Below are 13142 nucleotides of genomic sequence, written 5' to 3' on the forward strand. Positions count from 1 at the left end.
AGGTCCACGGGGTTAATGGCATCTGCAAAGCCCTCTCCCTGTGTGGGGTGGCGTGCTTACGGCCCCAGGGGCAAGGCTGTGGACATGTTTGTGGGGGTGTCACTCGGCCTGACTCCGTGCTTTCCCAGGCTTTCTGGGGATTTAGCAGTATTTTCTCCCCCACCCTCAGCAGGGGCTTGGCCCAGCTCAGGTGGTCCCAGCTGTCCATCGAGTCCTCCATGATTCTGACATCACTCTGGCCACAGCCTTCAAAAAGCCTGTCGACCTGCTCTCCACCTTGGGGACCGTCCCCCCCAGTCAGGGTTTCTCCTGAGGGCTGGAGAGGGACCCTCTGTGCTGACCGCGTCCTCCTCTCCTTGCTGGAACCCTGCACAGCTGAGCCTTTGTCCTCTTCTGGTGCTTACTCCCCGCCCTGCGAGGGTGACCCCACGTTCTGGCCCCTTTGGGAATAGGGGACATTCCCTGGGTGCCTCGCAGCCCAGGGAAGTGCCACACCAGGGCTCTGGTCACCATCCCAGCTGGGTGGAGCTGCCGGGCTGCTCACGCTCTCATCCAAGCTGGATTCCTCCTTCGAGGTCTACACCCCACTCCAGGGGACCTGGCCCAACTCACACAGGGCGGTGCCAGGGAAGAGCTTCCCGTGCCTCTCCCTGTCCAGGGCTCTCCTGGACTCTGATGCCCATGAATGATGGATAAATGGTAAGGCCTTTCCCGCCCAGATTTGAACCACCCTCAGTGGAAATGCACCAAAGCCCTCGCTATTCAGGCTCCTAATGATTCTTTTCTCCTTTTGTTTCTGAGGATTGGAAGCTGCGGACGCTTGATTACTGAGCTACAACTCCAGTCCTTTTTATTTTGAGACTGAGTTGCTGAGGCTGGCCTCCAACTTTGTGCTCCTCCTGCCTCAGCCTCCAGAGTCACTGGGATTACAGGCAAGTACCACCTGGCTCCCGGTGGTCCTTTTAACCACAAATCGTCCCCATTGGTGAGCTCATTCTTGGTCTGCTGCTCAAACTCTTCCAAATTCCTCTTGCCCCAAGGGCTGTGCTTCTCCTCTCTGCTTACTTTCCCTGATACCATTGGGACTGGGATGCTAGGGTAGCCAAGCATGAATCCTGGCCTTGGACCTTGACCTTTAGGTGTCCTTCATTGGATTCCTGTGACGATCCTGGCTCGTGTACCCTGGGGTTGGGAGCATGTCTACCCTTCCATGTTTGTGTCTGGGCTTCTCCCTGTTTTCTTCGTCTCTTTCTATGAAGTCTCTCTGGCCTGTGCATCTTCTCTGGAATCTGTTAAGTCAGTTCTTTTTGTGTCCTGGAGCCCATGATGGTGCCGAATTAAAAAAAAAAAAAAAAAATCAAGTTGGCAAGAGCATTTACGGGACGGTCTGTGCCTCCGCCTAGAGGCACCACGCTGACCTCTGGGTACGCACCCCCAGGCCTGGGCACCCTGATCCCATGCTCTGCCGCTGATCTCCACCCTGCCTCCCCCTCTCCCTCCCACTGGTGCTGTGACTGCACTGTGGACCTGGGAGGTGATACTCCCATTGCGTGGTCCTGTAGCATCTCGTGTCGTGCCTTGGGGCTCTGCCTGAGCGTCTCATCCGAGGTCTCACTGGGACGGTGTTTCTGATTTTGCATCCTCTCTGCATATGTGAAAGAGAATTCTTCTGGGTAAAATAATACAATTTCCTCATCAATATGGTTTCTTGTTTTTCCTGAAATACAGATCGTACAAGAGAGGTCATTTGTTGACATCAGCTACTGATTTTTTTTGAGAGAGAGAATTTTAATATATATATATATATATATATTTTAGTTTTCGGCAGACACAACATCTTTGTTGGGATGTGGTGCTGAGGATCGAACCCGGGCCGCACGCATGCCAGGCGAGCGCGCTACCGCTTGAGACACATCCCCAGCCCCAGCTACTGATTTTTTTTCTGCAAAAGGGTCGGTGCCCTCATTGCATCCCATAAGGACCAAGGACTGCACGTTTGCCGGTCACTGTGACGTCTAGCTTGGCTCCTAATGAATTCAACCCTCTACTGAGTGCAGCGAAGGCATTGGCATGAAAGTGGTGCATTCAGTGCTGATCCTCTGACACCCACAGACCATCTTGCAATTCAATTCAATTCAGACTCTAGCCTGGAGTGGGTGCAGCGGCCGCGGGTTAAGAGCAAGGTCTCCAGCACGTCCAGCCTGACTTCAGACAGCAGCCCCGCATGGGCTCCCCGGGCTGCCCACACCTCTGCCTGACTTGGCTACAAACTTGGGGCTTTGACCCTGTTAGGTCTCATATGTCACTAGAATGACTCTCAGGACTCAGGAGAACACTTTGCTTGCAATCACCACTTTATGATAAAGAATATGAGTGAACAACCAGATAAAGAGAGACAGGGTACACTGAGCTCAGGAGCTCTGTCCCCTTGGTGTTGGGCATGCCACCCTCCTGAGACACTGTAGTCTTTGCCCACCAGGAAGCTCCAAAGCCTCATGACCTAGAAGTTTATACTGGACCCCACTGTTTGGGCAAGATTGGTTAGATCACCAACTGCACAACTGAGCTCAATGTCTAGTTCCCTCTGCTTCCTGAAGATCGGGGGGTGTGGAAAGCTCCCACGCGGGAGGTCTTTCTGGCTCGAGAAGCCCCCCTCCACATGCTCTAAGTGCCCCTGGGGTCTCTGAGGCTCTTTCTCCTCCTTTCTTCTTGCAGTACTGGGAATTGAACCTGGGGATGCTCCATCACTGAGTTACACCTCCAGACCTTTTTATTTTGAGAAAGGACCTCACTAAGTTGCTAAGGCTGGCCTTGAATTTTGATCCTCCTGCCTCAGCCTCCCAAGTCACTGGGATCACAGGTGTGTGCCACTGCACCAGCTAGGAGTCACCTTCTTAGCTGAAATTCAGGGATGGTGGAGGGGGTTCGTTATGAATGCAAAAGACACTTTTGTCAGGAAATTCCTTGGTTTTGAAATTCTATGCCAGTCCCTGGGCACAAAGGCCGGGTGGGATGCTTTGTTGTCTCCTGGGTGGGTGGGAAGACAGGCAGTGGGTGGGGGGAGGAACAGCCCTGGGGAGCTGACCATGGCAGGACAGGGCTGGCGGGCAGCCGGCTGGGGGACACCACAGCAGTGGGGCAGGGAGGGTCTGTGCGTGGAGGGAAGGGGACAGACAGATGGTGGCTGAGCTGGGAGGTTGTGAGAACAGCTCAGAGTGAAGGGACCAAGGGCCAGGAGAAGAGCCTCACTCTGGGGGTGCAGCGAGGGTCCTTGAGGGGTGTAGAGAGGGCAGCCGAGGGCCGAGGCTTTTCCAGGTGGTCACCGTCCTCATGGGGTCCAACCAGGTGGGAGTCGGGAAAGGGCTCTGCAGCCTTGTTTTCAGGGGCTCCAAGACACCGGGGAGGAGAGGCGGGGCCCAGCAGGGTGGAGCGAGCCTGGGGGACCGGATTCTTTCAGAGCAATTTCCAGATGGCCTTAGAAGGTCTTCTAGCGCGTCACCTCAGGATGGAGTGGCTTCTGACCCAGACAGCAGGGTAGAGCCCAGCTCCGCAACTGCTCGGCGTCTGCACTGTCTGCGGGAGTGGACAGCGGAGGAGATGAGGGTCCTGTGCAGCAACGACCCCTGCTAAGGAGCCGAAGGAGAGGCTTGGGGACCGTATCTGGGGACGAGACTGTGGCCAGAGACACTCTTTTGGTGCTATCGGTTCTGGTAACAAGGGGAAGCAGGGGGATTGCTCTAATGCAGGGGTTCTCCCAGGGACAAATTCCCTCCCTGGAGGACAGGTGACAATGTCTTGTTCCACCTGGGTGGCAGCATCTGGGTAGAGAGCTGGGGTGCTGCTTAGCCCCTGAAATGAGACTCCCCTACCCCAGGGCCCAGGTGGAGAAGCCCTGCTGTAGAGAGGGATGCGGGCTGGGGAGGGTGGCCGAGGGTGCAGGCGGGAGGGCCCGAGGGTAGATCAGGGTGGCAGGAAGCCCCCACTCTTGGGTGACCGACCCAACCCACAGCCATGGTCATCTTCACCCTGGTTCTCTGTAGCCACGAGACCATTGTGATCCTCCTGCCTCAGCCTCCCGAGTGGCTGGGATCACAGGTGTGTGCCACTGTCCCCAGCCAAATCCCAGTGCTCACCACCCCTGGTTATCTTTCCCCTTTTAGTTCTTCCCTCCTAGTAGGGGGACCTGCTGTCTGTGGACACGCGGGGCCGCGACTCCAGAAACCCACTAAACAGGGTGGAGCCAGAAGCCACAAAGAGCTGCGCTTCCGTGGGGGACATGTGACCATGTCTGCAGACTTGGTTGGCTAGGGAGGTGGGTGCTTCTGGCACCTGCTGGGTAGAGACCAGGGTGCTGCTCAGACTCTTGATCCAGCTCCTCCGCCCCACCAGCAGAGGGCACCCCAGCCCTGACGTCAGCGGTGCTGAGGCCGAGGGAACCACACAGGGAAGGGCTCCAGAGCTGTTCTGGAGCCCTGGTGGCCTCTTGCTTGCCAAGATGTGCAGTGGTTACTGGTGATGGGGTGGGGAAGGGGACATGGCTGCTTTAGCTCACAGAGAAGTTCCTTGACTCGAGCCTGACACGGGACCGTCCCGGGGGGCCACTTCCTTCAGATCACCCTTACTGGCACATTCCACAGCTGCACGGGGTTTCCGGCCCCATCTCTCATGCAGAGAGAGGACAGCCACTGCCTGGCTTCTTTGGCTAGGAGATGCCAGCACCAGCGGTCCCCACCTCCTACGTCACCCGTGGGGTCTGCTGGGTCCAAGATCACAGGCCTGTAGGAGGGTGAGAAGGTGTGAGAAGCTGGTTAATTCCTAGAGGATTTCTTTCCAAACTGGTGACTTCAGAATTTGAGGCCCCGTCCTACTTACAGCAATTTTTTTTTTTATACCAGGGATGGAACCCAGGGGCACTTGACCCCTGAGCCCCAACCCAAGCCCTATTTTGTATTTTATTTAGAGGGAGGGTCTCACTGAGTTGCTTAGGGCCTCTCTAAATTGCTGAGGCCGGCTTGGAACTTGAGATCCTCCTGCCTCAGCCTCCCTAGCAGCTGGGATCACAGGCACAAATCACAGGATCTGCTAGATGTTTTGGAAGCTGTTACTCTACACAGAGAGCACAGTGCCACTCTATGTCACTGTCCCCTCTAGGCCGAGTCCTCATTTAACCAAATACAATGTTGTGGAGCAGGTCCCCCTGCCCCCCAGCCCACCCGGCTTCCCCTTTCCTCTGTTCTCTCTTTCTTTTCTCATCCTGTTCCTCCTGCCTCTGGTGTTCTGTCCCCGCTGCTGAGGACACGTGCTGAGATTCCTTGTCTATTCTTGAAGGTCGGAAAGGGCAGATTAAACTTGACCTAGTACAAACCCCCAATAACAAATTGACCTGTGGAGGACAGCGTCCTTTCTGGGGACACTCTTCCAACGCCATCCTCTCAGACCTGCTGACAAACCCAGGTGGATAAGAGCCCTGCCCCTCTTCCTCCCGGGCAGCACTTCCTTCCGCCCCTAGGACTTTATCCCTGGGGACTGGGTGGCCGTGCTGTCAGCACCTCGCTGCTCAGGGTCACATGTGGAATGACTTAGGGTCCAGGGGGAGGAAGAGGATGCAAGAGCATCAGAGGGAACCAGTCAATCAAGAATAGAGGGGCACCTGGTTTTCTGGATCTGGGTCAGAAGGAATGTGCGCATCGTCTCGTCCTCGAAGTTGTAGTTGACATTCCAAAAGATGCAGAGCTGCTGGTACTTTGTGACCAGATCCAGGACTGTCCGGAAGCCTTCGGCGGTGTCGAAACTCTCCGACCCGCTGCCCTGCTCCCAGGCGTAGACGGTGAGCAGCTCCAGGGCGTACTTCGGGGGCAGAGACCCCTTGGATTTCAGTTTTCTTTCACACTGAGGGACAGGGAGGGACATCAGATGACCTTGGTAAGAACGCGCCCCAGGAGCTCTTCGAGGGTCCCATGGACGGCGGGGCCACGGCGGAGCGACGGAGTCACCATGACGCTGGTGGCAGGTGCTCTGCCCCGTGGAGGTCTAAATACTGTCCAGCAGCTGGGGCTCTTGGGACAGTCACACAGCCGTGGCCAGAACCCCACCAGGGGCTAACCATGGGCTGGGGAATGTTACTCGCATCATCCCTAATCTCACCAAAGCTGGGCACCATGATGTCCACTTCAGATGAAATCAGAAGGCGGGGTCAAGGGGAAGGACACTGCTCCAGGTCACACCAGAGCCCTCTGAACCGCCACACCCACCACCTTTGATTGTCTGGGACAAAGACCGCAGAGCCCAGTGTTCAGGCCGTAGGGGCCACAGCAGCAAGGGGCAGCTCCCGGAGCCGGGGTCGTGCGTTGGACGTTTGCCATCATGAAAACACTCGGAAAGGACCTTGTGTGCGGGACCGTGGAATCGAGCACAGAGGGGCTGCCCAGTACAGAAAGCGCAGCCAGCCTCCTCCCCTGCGGCTGCAGGCTGCCTGCCAGGAGGTGTCCGTGTCTACCCCCTGTGGAAACCAACCAGCAGAGAAGCCACCCTGGCACCTGCCAACCCGCGGGCCTGTCACTCCTAACTCCCGTCCTCCCTTGGTGGCTTGGATTCCTGCTGAATTCTTTGGCTAATTGATGGCAGGAGGCAGGGCATGCCTGGCCCAAGTAAATAAAGTTAGTGACAGGAACGTTACAGACACCCGGCTCAGCCATGGGCAGGTTCTCTGGAGCGGCCCAGTCCCCAGCGTGGGAGAACGGGGCAGGGGCTGGCTTCCTGGCCACATCTCACTGGTAAAGGTCATGGCCAGGCGGTCAGCCGGGGCCAGCATACCTGTTTGTACCAGTGCTTCATCAGGCGGATCAAGTTCTTCAGCTTGGCGGGCCGGGAGAGGATGAAATTGCGCTGCAGTTCGGTAAAACAGGTAGAAAACTCTCCCCCCTGGAGGTCAGAGGATTTGTACAGATCGATGAGTCCCGCGTAGACCTGGGGTCTGGGTGTGGAGCCGGAATGCAGTTGACCTGGATAAAAGATTTTAAAACATTTTGTGACATACAGTCCCAGGAAATGAGGCTGAACTGTACCAGAGTATTTGCATCTTGATGTCTAAGGCACAGGCAGTCTCTTCAGAGGAATGAGATGTTTTCTGAGGTTATTTCAAGTTCTTGGTCGATCTAGAACACAGCTGGAGACAACTTCCATTATTGAAGAATGAGCTTTGAACAGTGCAGCTCTGGAATCCACAAACCTTGGTCCCTGGGGTAAACCTGACCCCCTGTTTGTTTTGTAAATAAAGTTTTATTGGAACAAGGCTACAGTATTTGTCGATGTGTTGCTTATGGCCGTTTTCATATTATAAAGGCCGAGTTGAGTGCAGGGAGATACCCCGTAGTCCTCAAAATATAAATAATTGCTATCTTGACTTTTAGATTAAAAAAAAAAGTTTGCTGGTCCCTCTTCTGCACTTTGCTTCTGTACTTGCTGGTTCTCTCCATCCCTGACCACCCACCACTTCCAGCATCTAGAATCTTCCTCCTCCAGAGCTGGGCTCTGGGGATGCTCACCTAGTGCGTTAAAGGCGGGCAGCACGTCAAAGTCAACGCTTTCGTTGACATTTTTGGATTTCAGAGAGAAGCTCAGCACCCTGGGGGCCTTCCACTTGGACATCTCGAACGTCACTTCGAACTGCGTCTTCTGCTGCCAGACTTCCAGCTGCCTGCGGATCTCTTGGACAACCCTGCCCCGCTCGTTTCTCTGGGAGGTGTAGCTCTGAAGTGTGCTGGGGAACACCACCAGGTCGGCGTCGGAACCGGTCTTCAGGGTCGTGCCTTTGGCGGCTGACCCTCCCTGGGGGACAGAGGGGGCGTGAGATCCAGGCTCTCCTGGCCCTTGAGGCCCTCGCCACCACGGTCTGGCACCACTTGGGGCTAATTCATGAGGTCACTAAGGGCAGCTTCCAATGAGGGTCCAGTGAGGGCGGAGTCCAAAGCAGAGCAGAGCGTTAAGATTTACAGAGCGTTAGGATCGGGTGCCCCGATCCCACCGGGGGACAATAGCAATGGATCCTCCACTTCTCATTTCCTAAAGAATCCTCAGCTTTCACAGATTTTCCTCAAAGACATCAAACTCAGGGTGATTGTTACGTTGTAAGTTCTCATTTGTTCTCTGAGGGGCCAGTCTCCTTCTGCAGTCTGGGGACCCCGGGATGAATATTCATAACTAAGGTGCAGGGGTCAGTAAACAATCCATCAAAGGATAGACGGTAAGTATTTTAGGCTTTGGAGGTGCTTAGTTCTCTGTTACACAGCTTTAACTTCTTCTTAATCTCCTCCTCCTCCTCCTCCTCCTCCATTCAATTTCTGGTGAAATTTAAGAGCTGTGGCTATGGGAGTCTTAGGTCATGGAGGGCATTCCCCAGGGGGGGATTATAGAAATGCCGCCTCCTCCTATCTGTCTGTATTTTGATTCCCAGACATGAGCTGAGTGGCTTGGTCCACCATATGTTCTGCCTCACCACTGGTAATGGGGACAATCAATCATGCACCGAAACCTCTGATACTATGAATACAAACCTTTTCTCTTTATCAGTTCATTTGTCTCAGGCATTTTGGTACAGTATTGGAGAGCTGACTGATACATGACCTTATTGGGGAAAAGAGTCTTTGCAGATGTAATTAAATTAAAGATCTTGAGATGAGATCATTCTGAATTCTAAACCCAATGGAAAGTGTCCTTGGAAGGGAAAAGAAGAAGACACATGTCAGAGAGGGGATACAAAGACAGAGGTAGAGATGGGACCGATGCACCTACAAGCCCAAGAGTACCAAGGATGGCCAGCAACCCTAGGAAACAGGGTGAAACATGAGCCCTAAAGACTAGCATCCTAGTCCCAGTTCCCTAGTCTCAGATTTCTGATGCAGGTTGAGTCCTGGAAAGCCACAGTGATGCCCCGTCCCACTTCTTCCCCTGCCCGCAGCAAACCTGGAGAGAAGGCCTGCACTCACCTTGATGACCTTCTGGACCTTGGTGGTCGAGTGTCGAAAGCAATCTTCTTTAAGGAATGTGCAGATGTCGTCCACGGCTCTGTGGAGCTGATCCAGGAAGTCTTTGTTGGGCTGGAGAAAGTCCTTGATGAACTTGTCCAGAAGGTGGCCGGGGGTCATGAAGAGTGGTGCTGGCTGGGAAAGTGGGGGACGCAGGGCTGAGCCTTCCTGGCGGCCAAGGGGGGCTGCCTTCCCCACTGTGCCAGCTCTGTCTCCGCCCTCCCCCGGTCAGCAGCAGCTGTCCTGTCTGTGGCCCTCAAGTGGCTTCACCTCAGGAGTGCACCTGAGAGCTTAGGGTGTACCCGAATCCCCCGGGGGTGAGCACCCTGCTAGTTCCTCTAGTTACCACCTTGGAGAGATCTGGGTCCCGCTCCTGACGGGCTGGTGAGGACTTGGAGGTGGGGAGATGAGCCTGATCACCCGGCTGGTCCAGGGAGTCCCGAGATTACAAGGCAGGCAGGAAGGTTAGAGCTGAAGAAGGCCAGGCGGCCCCAGAAGCAGAGACAGAGACAGCAAGGTGCCAGGCTCTTGGCTTTGCAGGTGGAGGAAGCAAGGCCCAGAAGTCAAGAAACTTGGGACAGCCTTGAGAAGCTCGAAAAGCCCAGGAAACACATCCTTCCCCCGAGCCGCGACGCCTCGGTTCCGGCACAGGGCATGCCATCTGGGATTGCTTCTCCCCAGAACTGTAAGAGAGTCAACTCATGTTGCTGTAGCCACTAAGCTTGGGGCACTAAACAGACAGGCAGCTGCACTAAGGGGCGATGCACCCGTTGTTCTGAGGAATGAGGTCCTTCCCCTGCCCAGCACTGACCAGCCCATTGGAGGTGCGAATGTCGCTCAGCTCCATGGTCAACAGCTAACCTTGGTTGTCCAAAGATATTGCAAGGGGACCTCAGAATTCTTGGGGTAGCTCCCCCTGGAGGGCAAACTTGGAAGTGCAGGGTTTGTGTGTGTGAGTGTGTGTGACTGTGCGTGAGTGTGTGAGAGTGTGTGTGCACACATGCACGTGAGCCTTCCTGTTGTTCAGCGGCTCCTGGGCTCCTGACTTATTCTCAGTAGCTGAGGGGGGGAGGGTCCCCAGTCTGGACACAGAGGCAGGAGAAGAGCAAGACACAGATGTCCAAAGCAGGAGCCCAAGATGGTATAGGGGAGACACAAGAACCAACGCGACCTGTGCTCTGGGATAGAATGTTCTAGAGGATATTCTCGGAGTACTGGACGCGATCTAGAAATGGACTGGATTGAGACAGTAAAAACATATGAGCCCAGCGGCATTAGCTGGTGGCCTGGAGATTATGGAGGAGCAGAAATGTCCAGGTAGGAAGGTGTCTGGTAGCCTAGTCACAAATGTCCAGGTCTAAACTCCTGTGGTGATAGTGACATGCATGTCCTGTGGAAGATGTGGTCAATGTGGCACATCTGTGCAGCCGTGTCGGGGCCCAGAGAGACCCGCTGGACCATCGCTGCCACTATTCTATGTTTGAAAGCTTTTCAGAATAAAACGTCATGAAAATTGGGGGGAGGGAGCCACGACCAGGATTCCAGAGCGAGGGGGGCTGGGGCAGGGCCCGGGGGTCCAGTTAGGGAACCTCCTCAGGCACGGGCTCCTTCATCAGGTGAGCTCCTTCACATGTTCATTTACAGCCCTCAGATTTCTTTGCAAAAGGGGTGTAGTTCCTGCCTCCCATAGAATTGGGGGTAAATCAGTCCCTTGTCTGCAGAATGCGGAATTTGCTCCATCTGCTTGTCCTTAGAAGATGAATTTTCTCAAGGAGGCAGAAGAGTCCCAGTGGTCTGACCCGGGAATGTCCTCCATGCGTCGTCCCCTCTGCAGGCTCTGAGGGTACCGAGGGATCCATACCCGGACTGTCTCCCGGCCAGTCCCTCTGGGGGTTATCTCTGCCTCCTCCCCCCGACCTTCCACGCCGGCTGCATGGGGTGAGAGCCTGCTGGGCGTCCCCAGGGGGGAACTGCCCCCTCTCTTAGGCTCTGCTCACATCTTCTCTTGGGGTCCCCTCTTGCTCTTTGTTCCCGTTTACGCCTCCCAGGCCTTCTGTGGGAAAGGAGAGCCCTGCAGTGTCACAGGTTGAGTCGCGTCCCCCTAAGAGCCGTCAGGGTTTTGACCTGCAGCACCTTTCTTGGAAATGGGGTCTTTCTGAACGTGGTCAGGTTAAGAGAGGTCAGGGTGGGTCCTAACCCAATGCAGCTCGTGTTCTTATGAGAAGAGAAACAGCTGGACAGACACACAGAGGGTAGAGGACATGGAGACACATGGAGAAGGACAGGTGACCATGGAAGCAGTGGTGACCAGAGGCTGCCATAGCCCAGGGAGGGCCAGCAACCGCAGAGGCCGGGGGACAGGGGGGATTCTTCCCCAGCGTCCTCAGAGAGAGCACGTCCTATACACACCCTGACTTGGGGTATCTGGCCTCAGGACCAGTGACCGAGCCAGGGGTCGGCAGGACCCTCCAACAGCCTGGAGCAAGCCGTGTGTGGAAAACCCTCTTACCAGAACATTCCAGGAGAGCCTCGGCGCCTCGCCGCTCTGCTTGAGAGAAGAGAGCCAGAGCCCGGCTTCTTCCTTCAGACGCGGCCAGGATATACCCTGTCTGCTCACGTTGTTGGTGGGGTCGGCGGGGTCCAGGATGACCGGCCTGGGAGTCCCATTGGAGGAAAACCCGTCAGTTCTGAGGACAGAGTGGGCAGCTGCCACCCAGATTTGGATTCCTGCGGGTCCCCTGGGCTGCTAGGGCTCTTTCTGTGACAGTCGGTTCTCTGGGCCTGTGTCCACTGCTTGGCAGGGAGGGTCCAACGACCGAGGACACAGGGGTTTCTCCTTCCTCCTGACCCCTTCTCCCCTTTGCACCTCTGCCCCAGCACGGCTGCCATGTTTGTTTCTAGGACAAAGCGTGACCACAGTTTGGGAAGCAAAGAGCATGGGCCAGGTCCCCACTTTCAGCCCCCGGGGGCCACGGGGGAAGGCCTGAGGCCTGGCGCGCGGCCTGTGGGGGGAGACTGCGGGGCAGGCTGGCCACCTCTGAGATCGGAGCTGCTGCAGGAGGACATTCCTGACGGTCTCGTCCTCAAAGTCGTAGTTGACTGTCCAGTAGACGCACAGGAGGTCCTTCTGCTCGATCAGCCCCAAGACAGTGCGGACGCCCTGGGCCATGTCGAAGTCCTCGGCTCCGCACCCCTGCTCCCAGGCGTACACCGTGAGGAGCTCCAGGGCATACCCCGAGAACAAGGAGGAAATCCCCCATTTTTTCTGGCACTGTGGGAAGAGACAAGAGCAAGGGCTGTGCTGAGACCTAGTTCCCCCTGTGCCCTGGGGTCCGAGATCAAGGAATCCGGAGTCTACAAGAAGTCCCTGTCCCCACCAGAAGGCCTAACATTGAAGGCACTGTCCAACCCCAGGCTGGACAGAGTGTCGGGCAACCCCAACTCTCACCTACCCTCATGGGAATATAACTTGGTGTAGCTGTTCTGGAAAATTGTTTGGCCATAATGAAGTGAATTAAAAACTCCCCGTATGTATTTCATATGGATCCCAGGCTTGTAGATATACATATGCACATATGTGTTTCGTGTGGTTGTGTGAACACGCACACATGTACACAACCGTATGCTGACCCTAGAACCTAGCCATGGCACCGCCGTGTGCCTACCCAAGAGAAACGAGTGTTTAAATTTATAAAAGACACCCAGGAGAATAGGCAGAGTAACCTAATTCATAATAGCTCCAATTTGGAAATGACCCAAATGCCCATCAGCAGTAGAAAAGATCAATATGTGGTATATTCACAAAATGGAACCATTGGAAACAAGAAAACGTTTCCGCTACTTGCAACAATGTGGCTGAATCTCCCAAATATCGTGTTGACAAAAGAAAGGCGATGCAAACCCTCCGGAAACAGGCTGAGTGCGGTGGCCCTCGCCTGTAATCCCAGCAGCTCAGGAGGCTGAGGCAGGAGGATCGTGAGTTCAAAGCAGCCTCAGCAGTGGTGAGGCACTAAGCAACTCAGTGAGACCCTGTCTCTAAATAAAATCCAAAATAGGGCTGGGGATGTGGTTCAGTGGTCGAGTACCCCTGAGTTCAATCCCCGGTACTGGTTGGTGGTG

At 55.2% G+C, this 13142-nt stretch overlaps 1 protein-coding gene across 1 annotated transcript in view; it reads right to left on the reverse strand.

Moving 5' to 3' along the window:
• Positions 1–2336: 2336 nt before the first annotated feature.
• Oas3 (2'-5'-oligoadenylate synthetase 3) overlaps positions 2337–13142 on the reverse strand; it is a 33746-nt gene continuing 22940 nt past the window's right edge. The window contains exons 19-26 of the mRNA XM_027923235.2: positions 12059–12294; positions 11533–11677; positions 8985–9158; positions 7545–7827; positions 6814–7001; positions 5651–5889; positions 4623–4776; positions 2337–3573 (exon numbers count right to left, since the gene is read on the reverse strand). Of these exons, the coding sequence (XP_027779036.2) occupies positions 3496–3573; positions 4623–4776; positions 5651–5889; positions 6814–7001; positions 7545–7827; positions 8985–9158; positions 11533–11677; positions 12059–12294 (1497 nt within the window). The 3' untranslated portion in view covers positions 2337–3495. The remainder of the gene's footprint in view (positions 3574–4622; positions 4777–5650; positions 5890–6813; positions 7002–7544; positions 7828–8984; positions 9159–11532; positions 11678–12058; positions 12295–13142) is intronic.

This window comes from Marmota flaviventris, chromosome 1 (genome assembly GCF_047511675.1).
Source record: "Marmota flaviventris isolate mMarFla1 chromosome 1, mMarFla1.hap1, whole genome shotgun sequence".
Lineage (NCBI taxonomy): Eukaryota > Metazoa > Chordata > Mammalia > Rodentia > Sciuridae > Marmota > Marmota flaviventris.